The following is a 15,500-nucleotide window of genomic DNA, read 5'->3' as shown; positions in this document are numbered from 1 at the left end:
GGCTCCTGCATAGAGGTGAAGTGTTTGGATTGCCATCAAGGCCAAGATAATAGCACCTGCAGGGGTGCCACTGATTTCAAAAAACTTTTTCTCTCTTGTCTTGTTCAGTTTTACCAACTTTTCTTTAGTGATATTGGTGCCGCTGATGTGTGTTACAGCATTAGGTATTACATTTAAAATGAAAGACTTCTTTAGCTTAGCAAAACTTAAGCAAATCTACTTACTGTAGGCATTTACCTGCATTCTCCAAACGTAGCCCTAAAAGCTTTTCTCCTGTAAGTCTGTCTTTACTTTAGATAGTAAACCCACCTCCATTTCCATTTGCATTACACAAGCTAGTTCCCAGTCCAAATAAGAACACACACACACACATACATGCAGGGAGTCCATTGTGGTGTAAGAGCAATCTGCCTGGAGAATGTCTGACTCCTTCCTGCCTTTGCAGACAGTAAGGGGGAAATGATTAGGCCCTTTTTATTTTGCCTTATCTCCCGAACGGGGTAGCAGCTAATATGAGCAGAGTGCTTTTCAGACAGCCAGGTCTGTTTGCACACCTCGGGAGACAAAACGGGGCTGCCCACCAGCAAAGGGCAATAATTCAAGAGCACATAAGTGGCTCGAAAGGGGTCTATGAGGGGCGCTGTAGATGGGAGGCCAAACATAGCACACATTTCTCTTTCACGGTACATACTTACTGTCTGTCTGTCGATGACACATGTGCACACACACATAAAATGAGCTTCTTCGCCACAGCAGGGTCAAATAACAGGTGCACAAGTCAGGGCTTCACATTTTCTCATTTGGTTTCCAAACCAGTGATACCTCGTATTATTTCCTTTCTCCCCTCCAGGGGCTTTCTCCGCCAGCTGCAGCATTCATCGTGACCATTTGTCTGTTTTGGGAAGCAGAGCTGACGCATTACATCAATATCCCGCCAACGGATACGTGTATGAACGAGCTGGCAGCGGCAGTCAGATGGGCGATGACACACAGGTTAGACAGCTCAAGTGGGGCTGATGATTTAATTCGGTGAATGTCCTCAAATATATTACAAATTAAGGAAGCCATTGTGTTATTTAGGTGCCCAACCTGTCCCCTGAAAATCTGTCACGCTCTATAATGTGAGGTGTAAGAAAAAAGGAAATCATACTAGATGTGATTGCAAAGCAGCTCATGGAGATATTTGATATTTCCTGTAAGCTGTGGGGATTTTGAATCTGTGGGGGATTGATTTGGGATATCTTCACGATGGACTTGGCAATTACTCAAAACATGGGAGAATCTAAATGAAGAATGCGCCCTGGAGCCTAACAGGCACGGTGCACACCTACCAAAGTCAATTCTTTTAGTAATTACACCAAATGAGTTTCATGGAACTAGTTGGTCATCAATAACTAATCAAGCAACAAAGAGACTCATTGTTGTCTATGAATGCACGTGTTGTGTGTCCATTTTTAATTCACAAAGGTTACATGTGCTCCTTGGATGCCTTAAAAGGCCTTTAATTAATGCAAACTGTTACCATGATTACTGTTATTGAGCTGTTTCTTAAAGGGGACCCGTGCTCATTTCCTGCTACTGCCAGAGCTGCCTGCCTGAGATGACTGTATTAAGAATATCCCCTCTCACTGATCATCATATTCGCCTCAGCTATTTTTCTCAAGTTCCATTTCCCATTATAAGAAATTCTAATGCAAAGTCTCGGTTAAATGGCCGGACAAGAGTGCAGACATTTCAGTTAATGTATGACTTGCTTAAGCGCGAAATAAGGCGTGCATAATACGAGTCAAAGTGGCTCAGAGTAGGTTTACTTGAATGAAGGACCATTTTTTGAACATAAACTAACCAAGACACAAACATCCAAGCAGGTGGATGCCAGGTGGAGAGGAAGAGACTGAGCAGTTCATCTGGGCCAGCTTTTAAAGCCTGGAAGGCCCAGGTGAGCTGCATTACTGGTGACCCACTCATGTCAGCCAATTATCAGTAAGCGTAGGCCAGGACTTCCTTGAGGTAGTGGGAGGGGTGACACGATGAGTTACTCTACAGGTGACTGGATTCTTAGACAGGGTTAAAGACAGACTTTAGCTAGGAGTGATAAAAAAAATTAAAATGTGCAGTTTTAACATTTATTTGGTGAGTTGTGCTCTTAATAAATGTTGTAAAGTAGCCAAAGATAACATTTCCAGACCTCCAAATCTCACTGATAAAGAGGATGGTGTAGCTCAGATGGGAAGTCAAGAAAACTATTCAGTGCCCCGAAATTCATGGTTGCCAGTAATGAAAATATCTCTATATCCATCCCGTATTCTTGATTTGAGATGGTTCCTAACAAGATCTCTGGACTCTTTCATAATAATGTATCTCAACAACTGCACTGACTTTGTTTAATTCAATATGGTGATGATAGTCTCCAAGTAAGCTTTTAATCTACAGTGGGAGAACCACCCATCCCACATCCTTCATCAAATCCCTGCTACTGTTCTTATTATTCTTTAACCCTTAACCTCCTGAGATCCAGGTACTTGTCTGGGATGAATTTTTAATTTCTCCTGCTGGAATTAGTTGGACCTGATAAAAACAAAAACTAACAATCACGTTTGATATAAATAGTGTAGAAAAGCCGAAATGTGATGCCTGTAAGTGAGTTTGTCCAGTTTGGCTTTCAATTAAGCATTCCTGGTGCTAAATCAGCTGCTGCAGGACACTTTGAGCTATTCTGTTACAGAGTTGGTGTTCTGTGTCAATGACATGATGATAACTAGTTGCCGTGGTGCTCAAATGTGACTCCAATGCAAATGCAAATAAGGAAATTGGATTTATTGACTTTGGGCTCCATTCCCAAAGTAACAGCTAACATGTATGCCTATGTGAATCAGTTAATAATGTGGATAATATATCTTAAATAGGATTTGTATGACCCAAAAGGTGCACATATGGAGTGTGTCATGTATACAGTGAGTCACTATGAAAACCTCACTTTTGCAAGGAACACAATGCACGCAATCTCGTGCACTTTTGTGCATTGGCAGTATCTTTACAGACGTGTAATGTAACAAAAAGAAATATATTATATAAACTTTTGAGCTGCGTCAGTCCTCGCTTGTTGCGTTGCCAATTTGAAGGAAAGGTTTTTACAACAGATTGCCTTCCTCGGTGAATGGAAACTTGAGGCAAATGGCTTGTATGAGTGTGGCCACAACTAGTAATGTTTTTTTTCTTGACTCTGACCAGCAGCAAATACCCTGGCAGTTTTGCAATCAATCACTTTAAATCTCAGGCTTTAAAGTGTGTGTGCGTGCATGTGTGTGTGTGAGTCTTTGTTTACCAGCAGAGCCTTTGAAAACAAGCGGTGATATTGGAGTAGCCTGGAGAGCCGGTGAAAGATAGCGCCATCAAGAATAAACCACAGACAACAACAGTAATTGTTTCAGCTTAAAAAACAAAAAAACAAAGACACAAAGAAACTTGAAAATAAATCTACAAAGACATCCATCTATTTTCTTAACCACTTACCGACTACAGCATCAGAGGGTTTGGAGCCTACGTCTGACTTTGGGAATAAAGGGTAGGGTATTTTGGGGGTTTTTTTGTTGTTGTTGTTTTTAAAGTACTGGGTATGAATTCTGGAATTATGTCAATCATCACAGTTGATTTTGTGACCACTGATCATAAAATCGAATCATGCTTGAGTCCCATGTGACCATTTGTGTCAAATTTAAGGAAATTTCCCTAAGGACTTCAAACGGCGTCTCCTTGACGATGACGGGACAAATGGATGGAAAATTCCTCTCGCTGGCTGTCACAAAGGCATAGCGAGGCAAAGAGGTGGCCACCTCTGGATTTGCCCTTGCACAACATTGAGGAGCTAAACAATGCAGAGGCAGCTCTTCAATCACAAGAGGCAAATAAGGCAATAAGTATATAAAGGTTATGTACACTTCGTAACTATAAAGTGTAATAGCTGTCAGATGTGATTTAAATACATAACGACGGCATTTTGATTATACACACAAGCACTTGCATACACATTTAAGACATGAGACACGCTAATTCCATCTCTTAAAATGTGTCTATAGGTGAGACGCTTTGCCTTGATTGGTTGGAGGGACCACACTGGAGGTGCGAGTCCGCCGTGTAATGGCTTATGCCATTACAAACGAGCTGGCCTCGGTACTCAACTGAGCAGGGGAAAAAAACCAAGGACAAACCAAGGTCATTTAAAGATACAGCGCTGTGCAGATGCATATTTGGTAAGTTTTACCGTTTATTGTAGTTTTATGAGCCTAAAGTGAACAATAAAGGGATCAATTGATGTGCTGGGTGTGTTTCACATTTCCTATGTCCGGTTTTTGCTATATTACTTTGTCTTTCTTAATAACAAGACTTTCATGTCTGGTTAATCTGGAGATGGAGTCTTTGCAAAGATCCATCTCCAGATTAACCGGGTTAGGGTTAGGTCTTCAGCTTGTTTAGTCCTCGGGTTGTACAATTTGTACAGCCCGAGGACCCCATGTTTATTTTGTTTTAAAGGATACACGGCACACCAGGCTAAGACTCACTTTTTCCACTCATAGCTCTTACGAGTACTGGCGGCAGTCATAAATATTGTAAAAACATAAATTGCGCCCTGATGATGGCGCAGTTTATGTTTAATGGCAATTAAAGCTCTGGTCATGCATTTGTGTGCTGAATTTAATGGCAGCCCTTCCAGTTGTTGGTTCACCATCTCACCAAAGGACTCCAGGTATTCTCGAGCTCTTTTTCAGTCCAGTCCTTGCCCCTGACCATTTTCAGAGGAATATTTGTTTGTTTGTTGTTAGGCCACTTAGCAACACTGATGATTCAAGCAGAAAAAAGGCAAGAACCGATGCTGTGATTACACATAACAGACAACTTAGCAAATAACCAATTTTAACTCGTATTTGTAGGCACTTTATTCCTACCAGCCTGTCATAAAAACACACGTCTTTAGTCAAATCTATGACAAATCCCAAAGATAGTTTACCTGACATGAAATAGTATTTTTGTTCCAGCAAGGTGATTCCAAAAGAGCTGTTAACATGAAAGTTGATATATATAAAAACTAACTGCAACAGATGACGAGTATGTGAAAGTCATATCCTTTGGAATTAGAAAAACATCAGCAAAGACCTGTCACAGAACCTGCCTGAGCCTTAACATTACTGAAGCAGTGAGAACAAAAGGCAGCCAACATCCAAAGAAGAGCTTTGAAAGTCCTTCAAGACATCTGGAGAACTAATCCTGAAGACGATTTTTTAAAAATATGACAAGTAAGAGTGTTCAGGATGCATTGAAGAATAAAGGTGGTAACACCAAATGTTAACTTTTGACCTCATTAGAATTACTGTTTTTTCTTTATTTACTCAGAAACACAGATGTTTGCACATTTTAATAAGTCAATTTCCATTATTTTGCTTACAAAATGTAAAGGAAGGAGGGGAGGATTGTGAAATATGGGCCAAAAATCAAACCAAAACTGCACATTACCACAAGTTTCCTTTTTTTAAATAGCAGTCAGACCCAAAATACACTGTGAATCGTGAGGGATCACAAATATCCTAACCGGCTGGGTCATACGTTACAGTTTCCTCTGTAATAATGTGGCAACAATAAACATCCTGTCATTAATGTGAACCAGCGTCAGATTAACATGTACTATCTCATCTCAACACTCTTTATCATCACAGCTATCTCCATAGGCCTATCTCACAAGCAGACCATCTGTATTTCCCTATAAAAGTGAGATGAATGATGTTAATCAGCACATGGGAGCTCTGTGCATCCCTCAGCTCCACCTTGTCCTGCTGTAATAAAGAAGACTGCCTGCCTGAATAATTACTCTCATCTGTCTAAGTCATATGAGCACAGAGCCGACGAGGGAAACAGAAAAAAAGAAAGCTTCGCCCAACGGCTTCTTTCTAGAAAACCGTGAAACAAACAACTCTATTTTTGCAAATTTGTTACACTTTACAACTCTTTATGTAAAAGAAAGTGTTGAGAGGAAGAGTTTTTACAAAAGGACTTTATTCAGCTGAAAACAAGATGTGGAGCTGTTAAACCAAACAGAATGACTTTAAAAATAAGACAGTAAAACTAAGTCACGTTAAACTTAAAAATGGGCCAATCAGAACCTCAAATGTGAAATATTCAAGAACTCAGAAGTACAAACGTACAGTATGAATGAAAACCATTAAAAACATATAATAGACAGCTGTTTGTCCCTTTTTTTAATGATTCATTTACACAGCATTTACTGCATCTTTTTTTCATAACTAATACAAAAAAAATCTTTCATTTAGGGAAACATATTGCCTTTTAAGCACTAGCCTCTTCTTTTTCTAACAATGTCTCTACCATCTTGGGTAAGAAAGCTTCCAGGAAATGAAAGAAGTCTTGAAACACTCCTGTCTTGTCGCTGCTCGGCTCTAACTTGAGCACTGCCCTTGTGCTTTCTGTTCCTCCCAGCATCTGGGGCTGAACATTAAACTCCAGGGGTTCCTTGAGCTCTGGCTCTTTTTCAATGATGAAAGCCGTAACCTGGGACTCCAGCTCCACACAGCTGCCCTCTGGCCTCGAGTCAGCATCTTTGATCAGCTCCCGTTTCACTTTCCTCCTGCCCGCCCACACTACGTGTTTTTGCATGCACATCCATGCCAGGAGCTCAGGCTTCCCTCGTCTCGCCATTCTTGGCTTTTTGCCTTGCGGCGACACCGAAGCATCACTGCCAGAAGACAGCGGCCTCTTGCCACCGATAACAACTGTACCCAGAGGGCTGGCTTCGATTTGGGCTTCAGCACCGTCAAAGCTGTCACTGAGTGACGATGTGACAGAAGCTTGTGTAGTTTCCATTTCCTCAGCAGAAATGGACGAGTCCTCGCCAAATACAGCATCTTTAGAGGGAGCGAGGTGACACTTGAGAATGTTTTTCAGTACTTCCTCCACAGCAGAGCAAACTCTCTGAAACCACAGCAGCCGGAAACCGTCTCCCGCTGCGTGCAGTTCGTCGCGCAGTCGTTCTGGGAGCGAGGCCGACTTGAACGGGATACTGATGGTCAGCTGCTCTGTTTTGCACGGTGTCGCTTCCCCATGTGGGCTAAATAAGCGCACCAGGCCCCACGGTTTCCCCTTAGTAGATTTTCGCTGATACTGCAGGCTGCGGCAGTACTTCTCAGCCTCTTGGCACTCCCTCTGAAAGCTGCGCTGACACCGTTCATTCAGGTTTCCTGCTACATTGTGGGAAAGCTCAAAGGGGTCTAAGAGGTTTAGGGGGCCAAGTTTGGGACGTTGCTGATGGGCCTTGGTGGACTGGTCCTCTTGCAAAGCATCGTCCTCTTTATTCTGACTGAGGAAATCTGTGATTGGAAATGAACGGCCCTCCCTAACAGATATAACACTACTTGCAAAATCAAACTTGGCATAAAAGGAGAAGAAGGCAGCCAGCAGGGTACCTGGACAGAGAAACGATTTGTTTAGAGCGAGCAAATCTCTGACTAACACATTTCTTTCTTTACATTTTAACTTTAACTTACAGAGCTGCTGAGTGTTCTTGCTGGGGGGAACAGCAATTGGCTGACTGGGGAAGGTGCAGTTCCAGCCTTCAATCACACACTCTTCCTCCTCACCTGCAATCAAGTTAATAATTATTAACACAGGTTAAACAGTTAATACATAAGCTAAAGTCACAGTATACATTATCTAAGTTACCTTTAATAGAAACGGTCATTTTAGTCTGTCTGCAAGACAAAATATATTAAGAAGTATTTTGTTTTTTATTAAAGTTTTTCTTTAAATTAAACAGTTAATTGTAAAAGTAGGGTCAGGTAACTCTCGGTGCTCATACACTCAGATTTGTTCCTCAGTGCAAGTGATGAGAGTTGAGGGAATTCAAACTAAACAGTAGTTTAAGGAAGAAAAATGTATTTATATAGCATATTTGACACCAAAGTGCTTTACACTAAAATAAATTCGAATAAACAGACACGCATTCACAGGGTTTACATGAAAAACCAAACAGTAATCAATCATCCAAACAGAGGTCCGGCAAAGTTTCCAAAAGCATAACAGAAAAGCTGTGTCTTTATTTTAGATTTAAAAACAGCCACATATTTGTCTGAGGTCATTTGGGAGGTCATCCCATAATTTTTGGTGCAACTGCAACTTCTTTTTTTTTTTTTTCTCCGCCTGTCCCATTTGGTTCTTTAGCCATCAGAATTGTTGTCTGAAGACCAACAAGGATACCCAATGGATTTACTTTGCCAAATGGATCATCGTGGCATTGCCGTATTGGTCCATTTGGTCGATCTTTGTTTTTATTATTTATTATATTTTATTTTCAGATGTTACAGACGGGACAGACATGAGTGAGAGATAGGAAAGGGAGAAAGAAAGAGGAAGGAAAGGAAAAACAGAAGGGGAGAGGGACAGTGAGAAAGGGGGGGAGAAAAAAAATAAAAATCTCCTGGATCACCTGTTGAGAGAAGAATAGAAAACAAGCAAAAAAAGACAAAAAAACAAAAAAAACAAAGCAACATACTAAACACAACACCATCGCATTAATCTAGCTAAGTGTAAACAGCAGTAAATACTAAATATTCAATGTTGTTGTGCAGCACGCAGGACAGATGTGCTTCGAAGTAGCAGCCAAGAAAGGTGTAATTTGGGTCTACGAGCAGTGAACACCTGTGTGCATACCTGTGTGGATCAGCGCGCTTGTATTCCAAAGGTTTCTCCATGTAACGATCTGCTAGGGAGTGTGGGGGGGCCACAGCCCCGTCCTCCAGGGCATGAAGCAGGTATGGAGGAGATCAAAACTCCAGACATCCAGAGGCCCCCAGAACACAAGAAACCAAGGAAGACCAACAGAGGGGCAGCCGCGCCACTGTTCCAGTAAGAGCTGAGGAGAGTCCCAGATGAGGGCTCACTCAGCAGCCGCGGAGCAGAAGCCAGGGGGAGTTGCAGTGACGCGCCCGTGAGCTCCGCCGGCCGCCAGCTGTGCCTGAGTGACCGAGCCCCAGGCCGAGAGGCCGGGGGCACCCCACCCCCAAAGGGGCCCGAGCGAGCCCCAGGCTCCAGGCCCCGATAAGCGGCCGCCAAGGAGTGAGCCGGTGTGTACCTGGACGCCCACCCCCAGACACAAGGAACCACCAACGCACCGACACCTGAGGGAGTCCGCCACCGGCAGGGGAAGTGGTGGTAGGTGGAGATAGGCCTCCAAACCTTGGAGGGCCTGAGGTGTCCCCAGAGAGGTGGCGTCTGATACCCAACCTGACATATAGACACAGACATACAGGCACACACAGACACAAACATCCATTCCCACCCTCATGCTCTCATATGCACTTACTCCACACTCAACCAACGTGGAGACAGACATAAAGAGACGCTGTACATACGATCACACTCCCCAAGCGTACTCTACAAACCGGGTCTAGGTACCCTTGCCCCTGGAGGGGGGAACTGCACCCAGACCCAGGTGGTGTTACCCTTTTCCCTGCGGTGGGGAGAGGCAGACCACCCCGACTCCGTAGCAGCAGGGAGGCCCCACACTCCAGACCGCAGTCGGACGGCCAACTCCACCTAGCCCTCCCACTCCAGCAGGCCGCAGAGAATGGGGGTGGGAGAAGACTCCAAACCTCCCTCCACCCGCTCATTGTAGTGTTGATGCATGTGTGTTCTAAGGTGCATTTAAAACCCAGGAGGGCATGGAGCTACCTGCCAAGGAGCAGCAGGTAAGCGCATAGTCCCTCCTGATAGCCCTCAATGACTAAGTGTATTTAAAATTGAGAGGTGGGCAACGACGCCAGGGGTGAGGTGTACACCCTGATGGTAATTTGGACTCCGTGATTGTGCCCACCCCCAAGATCCTATATGTATGTGTAATGAGAGTGTGAATAATGTGAATGTCTAAGTTGTGGGCTAAAATTGAGGCAGAGGCAGCCAGAAGGGGACAGAGGGGGGGGTAGCCTCCTCTGCACCCTGGTGACATACCCCTACTCCAAGGCCCTGCATGTGTGGGTGGTTGTGGTGGAGCGGGAAGAGAGAGGCAGCTGGAGATGCCTTCTCTGGAAATAAACTTCAACCACAGAGTGATTGAGAAGCAAACCTTAAAGATCTCCAGGGAGCGTATCCAACACGAGACAACAAACTGTGCCACTTTATACTGGACTCTGTAATGCACCAGAGCCAAAGCTGCCACCGCTGGAGGAACGTGACCTCGCTTTTTCGTCCTACTCAGTAATCAGCAGCTGCAGCGTTTTGGACTAATAGTAAACAGGCAAGGGATGATTGATTAACTTCAGCATATAGTTCATTACAGTAGTCCAGTTTATGTGTAACAAAGACATGCATAATCCTTTCCAGATCAGAAGGATTTTGTTTCTGAGCTCTTGATCTATTCCTTTGTCAAATTTCTCATTTTTGTCAAAGATTGTCTCAATGTTCTTAACCTGTGTTTTGGTACAAAAAGAAATCTTAAGGGGTCGTGAGCCGCTGAAGGAGCCATGAACAGTTTGACTCTCCCTAGGACAAAAACCCCCCGAACATCAAAATGGAAATATATACACGAGAATATATTTTTTCTCTTCCTGAAGCATTCTTCAGGAATCGTTCTCCAAGCTTCTTGAAGGACATATACATTGGAACTAACATTTACGAGGTGTGTTTGCTAGTCCCAAAAAATGTCTGTTAGCTACAAAAAACAAAACAAAAATAGACTGAGAAAAAGACAAGTAGTTTTGTTTTTACTTAAGTCAGAGGTAAAGCCGCGTGTTCAGCTTGGGGAAAGCAGATTGCTGTTTAATTACTACAGTTTGAAGAAAGAAATATAAGAACTTGAATGAGCAGAACAGATATCTAAAGCTTTGTTAGCCAAGCTGCAAAAAAGCCTTTTTCACTGAGCTGTACAAATCTAGGTATGCAGCCGTCAGGACCAGCTTTGTGATTTCCCAGAAAATCACATAAAATTAACACTGAGCAGAACTGAGTTCAGCTTATTGGTGCACCCACAAAAGCACCTCATGTGGACCCTTGGGTAAATTAACTGGCCACCTCTGACGATCACTAAATACTCACTGTTCTACCTCTACCAACCTCCGTGCATATTAATGATGATATTAACCAAAATTTTTCATTTGGATTCATCACTCCATCAGACCCATTGCCACTGGTTTTCAGCCCAGTTCTTTCTCCCTGTGCCTCCTTCTTAATAATGGCTTCTTGACAGCCACCCTTCTACTGAGACCATTTCTCATGAGGCTTCAGTGAACAGTAGGCAGATTAACTGGTCAGGTGCATCTCTCACATCCTGTGTCAGAACTTTGCTGGATTTTTTTCTTAACGACTTCAGATACTGTTCATCCGCTATAGATAGTTTTTTAGGCCTTCCACTTCTTCTTTTGCCCCCCCTTGTCCAGTCTGCTCATTTTCTAAGCAAACACTGTGCAGAGATAAACCAGGCTTTAAAATTAATATTCTGTTCATTTTTGTTCCTATTAAACAGTGTTATCTTTGGCATTTTTCATAGATTCAACTAAATAAAAAGAGAACAGATTATGTGTTTTTGTGACAGGCTGCTAGTAACAAAGTGCCTAAATTTAAAAATTGCTTAGTTGCTTGTTATGTGTAGACACAACACAGGTTCTTGCTTTGAATTAGGTGCCTTTTTCATCCTTGGATGACTCACAGCTCAGTTCTAAGTGACTTAATAAACAAAGAAACATTCCTCTGATATTTGTCAGGCACAACAACTGGATTGAAGAGGATTTAAAAAAGCAGCCAATGCCCAAGGAAGAGCTTTGAAAGACCTTAAGAAAGCCCAGAGAACTATTGCTCAAAACCACTTTAAAAATGATTAGCAAGTCTGGCTCCTTGGAAGCAAAATATAAAGAAATGAGGGGTGGCTCAAAACTTTTGCACAGTACTGTATTTAGTTGGTTAAGTATACAAAAATGTCCTTGTGTGAAGTGTAGAAGCGATGCAGCACTTACAGGCCAAGTCTTTGAGCTGATCCACTGTAGGGAGGACAGCAGGCTCACAGTTTTGCAAGAAGAAGATAATCAGCAGCGTGAGAGCGTAGTTGTTCAGAAGGGGACCGGCACCACTGGGATTACCTACACACCACAATGTGACAGCATTACTAAGAAGAAGAAACGAATCAGAACACAGCCACAAGTTTTTTTGGGGGGTTTTGTCACCCGTTTGTTTACGCACTCGGACTGACGGTGACTCACGCAGCCATAACATCATTACAGTTCACTAATAAACCCGAATAACTGTTGTGCTGCTGTGACAACTGGAATAGAAGAACCATGGCTCAAGAGTAAAGGTAATCACCAGAAAGGCAATTAGTAGTGTCAGTGAGCAACATTCATTAAGATTTTAATATGAGTCGACACTGGCAATACAAGAAAAAAAGCTGTTTGTGTCGTCTTATTTCATCATAACAAGGTAATAAAATTGTAAAATCACTCTTCTCGCATCAGTGATCTAAGAGGCAGTGAAGTTCTACTGACATCTGTTGACCAGAAAATGAAATAACCACCTAAAATACAGAGGAAACTGAAACACGGGCATCCGTTTCAATGATCTTGTTTTAAGTTGCTGCGTCTTACCGGCAAGCTGCTTCTGCTTGGCCCAGTACCGGATCGTGTACACAAGAGGCCTCAGCCTTTCATCAATCCCTGAGCACAGCTGGAGGAAGCGGGTGTTTCTTACTGCTAGTCTAGTGAGGAAAAACAGCTGTTACGCTCACAGATAAAATAAAAACAGAGCTGAAGACAGCAGATGCTGCACAATATTGCATTCGCTCACCAACCTGTTATTAATGGTGATGTCCCCCTGCAGGTTAAGCTCACGGTGATGGAATTTGACAACGGGGAGACGAGCGCTGCTGACCACGTGGACTTTATGCACGCTGGGGACGCAGCGTTTCAGGATCATCGCCACGAGGTCGAGAACCTCAGCTGGAGCGGCTGTGGACAGGTCGATATCAGACAGTATAGAGTCCTCAGACCGCCCATCGTCTGACACGCCTTCCCCTGGCTGAAGAAAGAGGGAATCTCACCAAAGGCGTCTTCTTTATCGAGCTACATGTGTGATATTATGTGACCAAATGTGCGCATCGAACCTGTTCTGTGGTTGACTTGGCATGAGCCTGGAACACCTTGGTGTGTTCTAGGTCTAAGAACAGGTCCAGGTCACATGAATGGATGCCAAACGTGTTGACAGATGAACCAAATGGGAGAATCTGGCTGTCTGCAAACCACCCAACATATGGCCACAAAAGTTAGAAAAACATTTCCTTCTGCTCTTTTCCCCTCACCAATATGCATGCAAGACCTGTGTACGGGTATTTACAAAGATCACCTGGGAAAAACTCTACAAAAATCTCCTGCATGAGTTGAACCAGCAAGCTTCGGGCATTCTTTTCATTTTCTCCCAGCTGAAATTGCTCAACAACATGCTGCATCTGGGCGTTCACCTAGAGGGGAACAAAGGGCAACACCGTAGTCCCTTTGTTAACAAACATATATGTTATAAGCTCGTCTAGTCTATTCTCAAAGCTGCATATTTTCGATTACACTAAACTTGTCTATTAGCAGAGTCGAGAGTTTCATTGCTCCACAAGCACCAAACAAGTGTATTTGTCATTTTTTAAAGACACACACATTTTAGCAAAGTTTAAAAGAGGATGCTTACAGACACCAACTGACACAAGTCGGGTTTAAGGCAGTCAAGAACTTGTTGGAGGTTCTCGGGATCGTTCTTCTTCTTGGGAATCAACTTGAAATTCTTCTTTTCCCGAGGTTTGACGCGCAGCTTCAGGCCTTTCAGCTTATGCTCAATACAGGACAGAGCTGCTTGGATGCTGTCTGTCTCGCTGAATTGCACGATGGCATACACACCCTGTGAGCGCAAAGGGATAAAGTCATGCTTTAATAGAAATGCAGTAATTTGGGGTTGCTTTAAGACTGTGCACATCTGGATCGGGTATAGTTGTCTGACCTTGTCTTTGTCAATGATGACATCTGCGACTGACCCAAACTGCTGAAAATACTCCGCTAAGTCAGTTTGGGAGATCTCAGGATTGATGCCACCAACGAACACGCTGTGGTCTTCCTGGGTCTTTCTAGTGGCGCGCACGCCACTCAGTGTCTGATGCTTCTTCCCTTTCAGATGCTGATCCAAACTTGCCGCTGCAGGACAAAAATAATGCTTCAATAAAGTTCAGGTACGGGCTCTGGAACGGGGCAGATGCATCTCTCAGGTCCTGTGCCAAGTGTTTGCTGTATTTTTATTTTATTTTATTTTTTTAACTTTGAGACATTGAACATCTGCTACAGATAAGTGGGTGTTTTTTTAAGCCTGACATTTTTTAAGGACACACTGTGCTGGTTAATAGCTTTTTAAGAATCATCTTGTTTATTATTTTGTGCCTTTTAAATTGTGTTATCTTTGGCAGTTTTCATAGACTCAACTAAAGAAATGTGAACAAAATATATATTTTTGCAGCATGCTGCTAGTAACAAAATGCCCAAATATACAATTTAAAGATGGTTTATTTTTTTATTTTTGAATGAGCCAAAGGTATGCGTTAACCGGCATAATAACCAAAAGATTACTCTGAATATGGTCAGGTAAAACGACTGGACTGTAAATGAGTGAAAAACAGTCCATGTCAAAAAAACAAAACAAAACAAACAAAACCTTGAGGCTGGAGAACTAGTGCGCAACAACACTTTACAACATGGCAAGAACGTCTGGCTGCTTGGAAGGAAACTATAATCCTTCGGATCAAGACTTTTGCAGTGTTGTAGAAAAAATTACGAATTTTCTGAGTAATGTTAAACTTTAAAGCTACGGAAAATAAAGCAGACATAACTTAGTAATGTATGTGTAATTTGCAAAGTGCGGTAACACTCATTAAACTTATGACGGAAATGACTGCAACGTTCAAACTGTAGCCGCAGTTTTATTAGTTATCTGTAAATTAAAGAAACTATTACATTCACAGCACTTCAACAGACTCGTATATGGTTGAGTTAGCTTCCGTTACTTACAGTTGGATAAATTGACGTTGCACAGGGTGCACTGAAACCCTCTCGGCGTTGTTTTTATGTCAATGTCCTCTGACATGATGTAAAGAATAAGTTATAACGACAAACGCAGGAAGCACAAAAATCGCTAGCCAAGTTTGAGGCCAACAACCTTCCACGCGCCTCAAATCTCCCTCCAGCGTCGACTCCGCGTTTGCTTTCAGTCCGTCACCAAACTCCGTCCGGGTTGCTCCCATGTTTTTAATCATACAGTTCCTCTTAGCTTTTGAACTAGAGCACTCACTGTAGCAGGCATAGTCTATGGAAGTTTATTTATAAAGGGGTGGCATTGAGGCCATAGAGAAACGCTAACATTAATTAAAAAAAAAAAAAAAAAGAAATATTTTAAAATTTGTCCAATTTCACTTGAGGTCTCTAAAGTAGAAT

General features: G+C 42.7%; 1 protein-coding gene across 2 annotated transcripts; it reads right to left on the bottom strand.

Annotated features, from left to right (window-relative positions):
- Positions 1-6,025: 6,025 nt before the first annotated feature.
- Positions 6,026-15,394, bottom strand: tut1 (terminal uridylyl transferase 1, U6 snRNA-specific). 2 transcript variants are annotated; one of them, XM_082544354.1, is made up of 10 exons: positions 15,226-15,394; positions 14,023-14,213; positions 13,717-13,923; positions 13,384-13,498; positions 13,145-13,272; positions 12,833-13,059; positions 12,630-12,739; positions 12,006-12,128; positions 7,551-7,643; positions 6,026-7,469 (listed from the first exon to the last, which is right to left on the bottom strand). In XM_082544354.1, the coding sequence occupies exons 1-10, from the start codon at positions 15,320-15,322 to the stop codon at positions 6,337-6,339; spliced, it is 2,424 nt and encodes an 807-aa protein (XP_082400480.1). In that variant the 5' UTR covers positions 15,323-15,394; the 3' UTR covers positions 6,026-6,336. The 2 variants fall into 2 exon arrangements, with proteins under 2 accessions (XP_082400480.1, XP_082400481.1); XM_082544355.1 differs by having other exon boundaries at positions 15,078-15,323.
- Between the last annotated feature and the right edge of the window lie 106 nt (positions 15,395-15,500).

The sequence above is a fragment of the Aulonocara stuartgranti genome, assembly GCF_965226115.1.
Source record: "Aulonocara stuartgranti genome assembly, chromosome: 8".
NCBI lineage: Eukaryota > Metazoa > Chordata > Actinopteri > Cichliformes > Cichlidae > Aulonocara > Aulonocara stuartgranti.
The sequence above is the reverse complement of the archived record's forward strand: the minus strand, read 5'-3'. Positions and strand labels throughout refer to the sequence as shown.

Bases quoted from the DNA above. Each gene is read 5' to 3' on its own strand.
- tut1 (XM_082544354.1), bottom strand. From the start codon at position 15,322: ATGATTAAAAACATGGGAGCAACCCGGACGGAGTTTGGTGACGGACTG. The intron at 13,499-13,716 runs GTAAGCATCCTC...GTTCCCCTCTAG, and splicing joins ACTTGTGTCAGTTGGTGTCT to GTGAACGCCCAGATGCAGCA. The intron at 7,470-7,550 runs GTAAGTTAAAGT...TTCTCTGTCCAG, and splicing joins CAAGAACACTCAGCAGCTCT to GTACCCTGCTGGCTGCCTTC.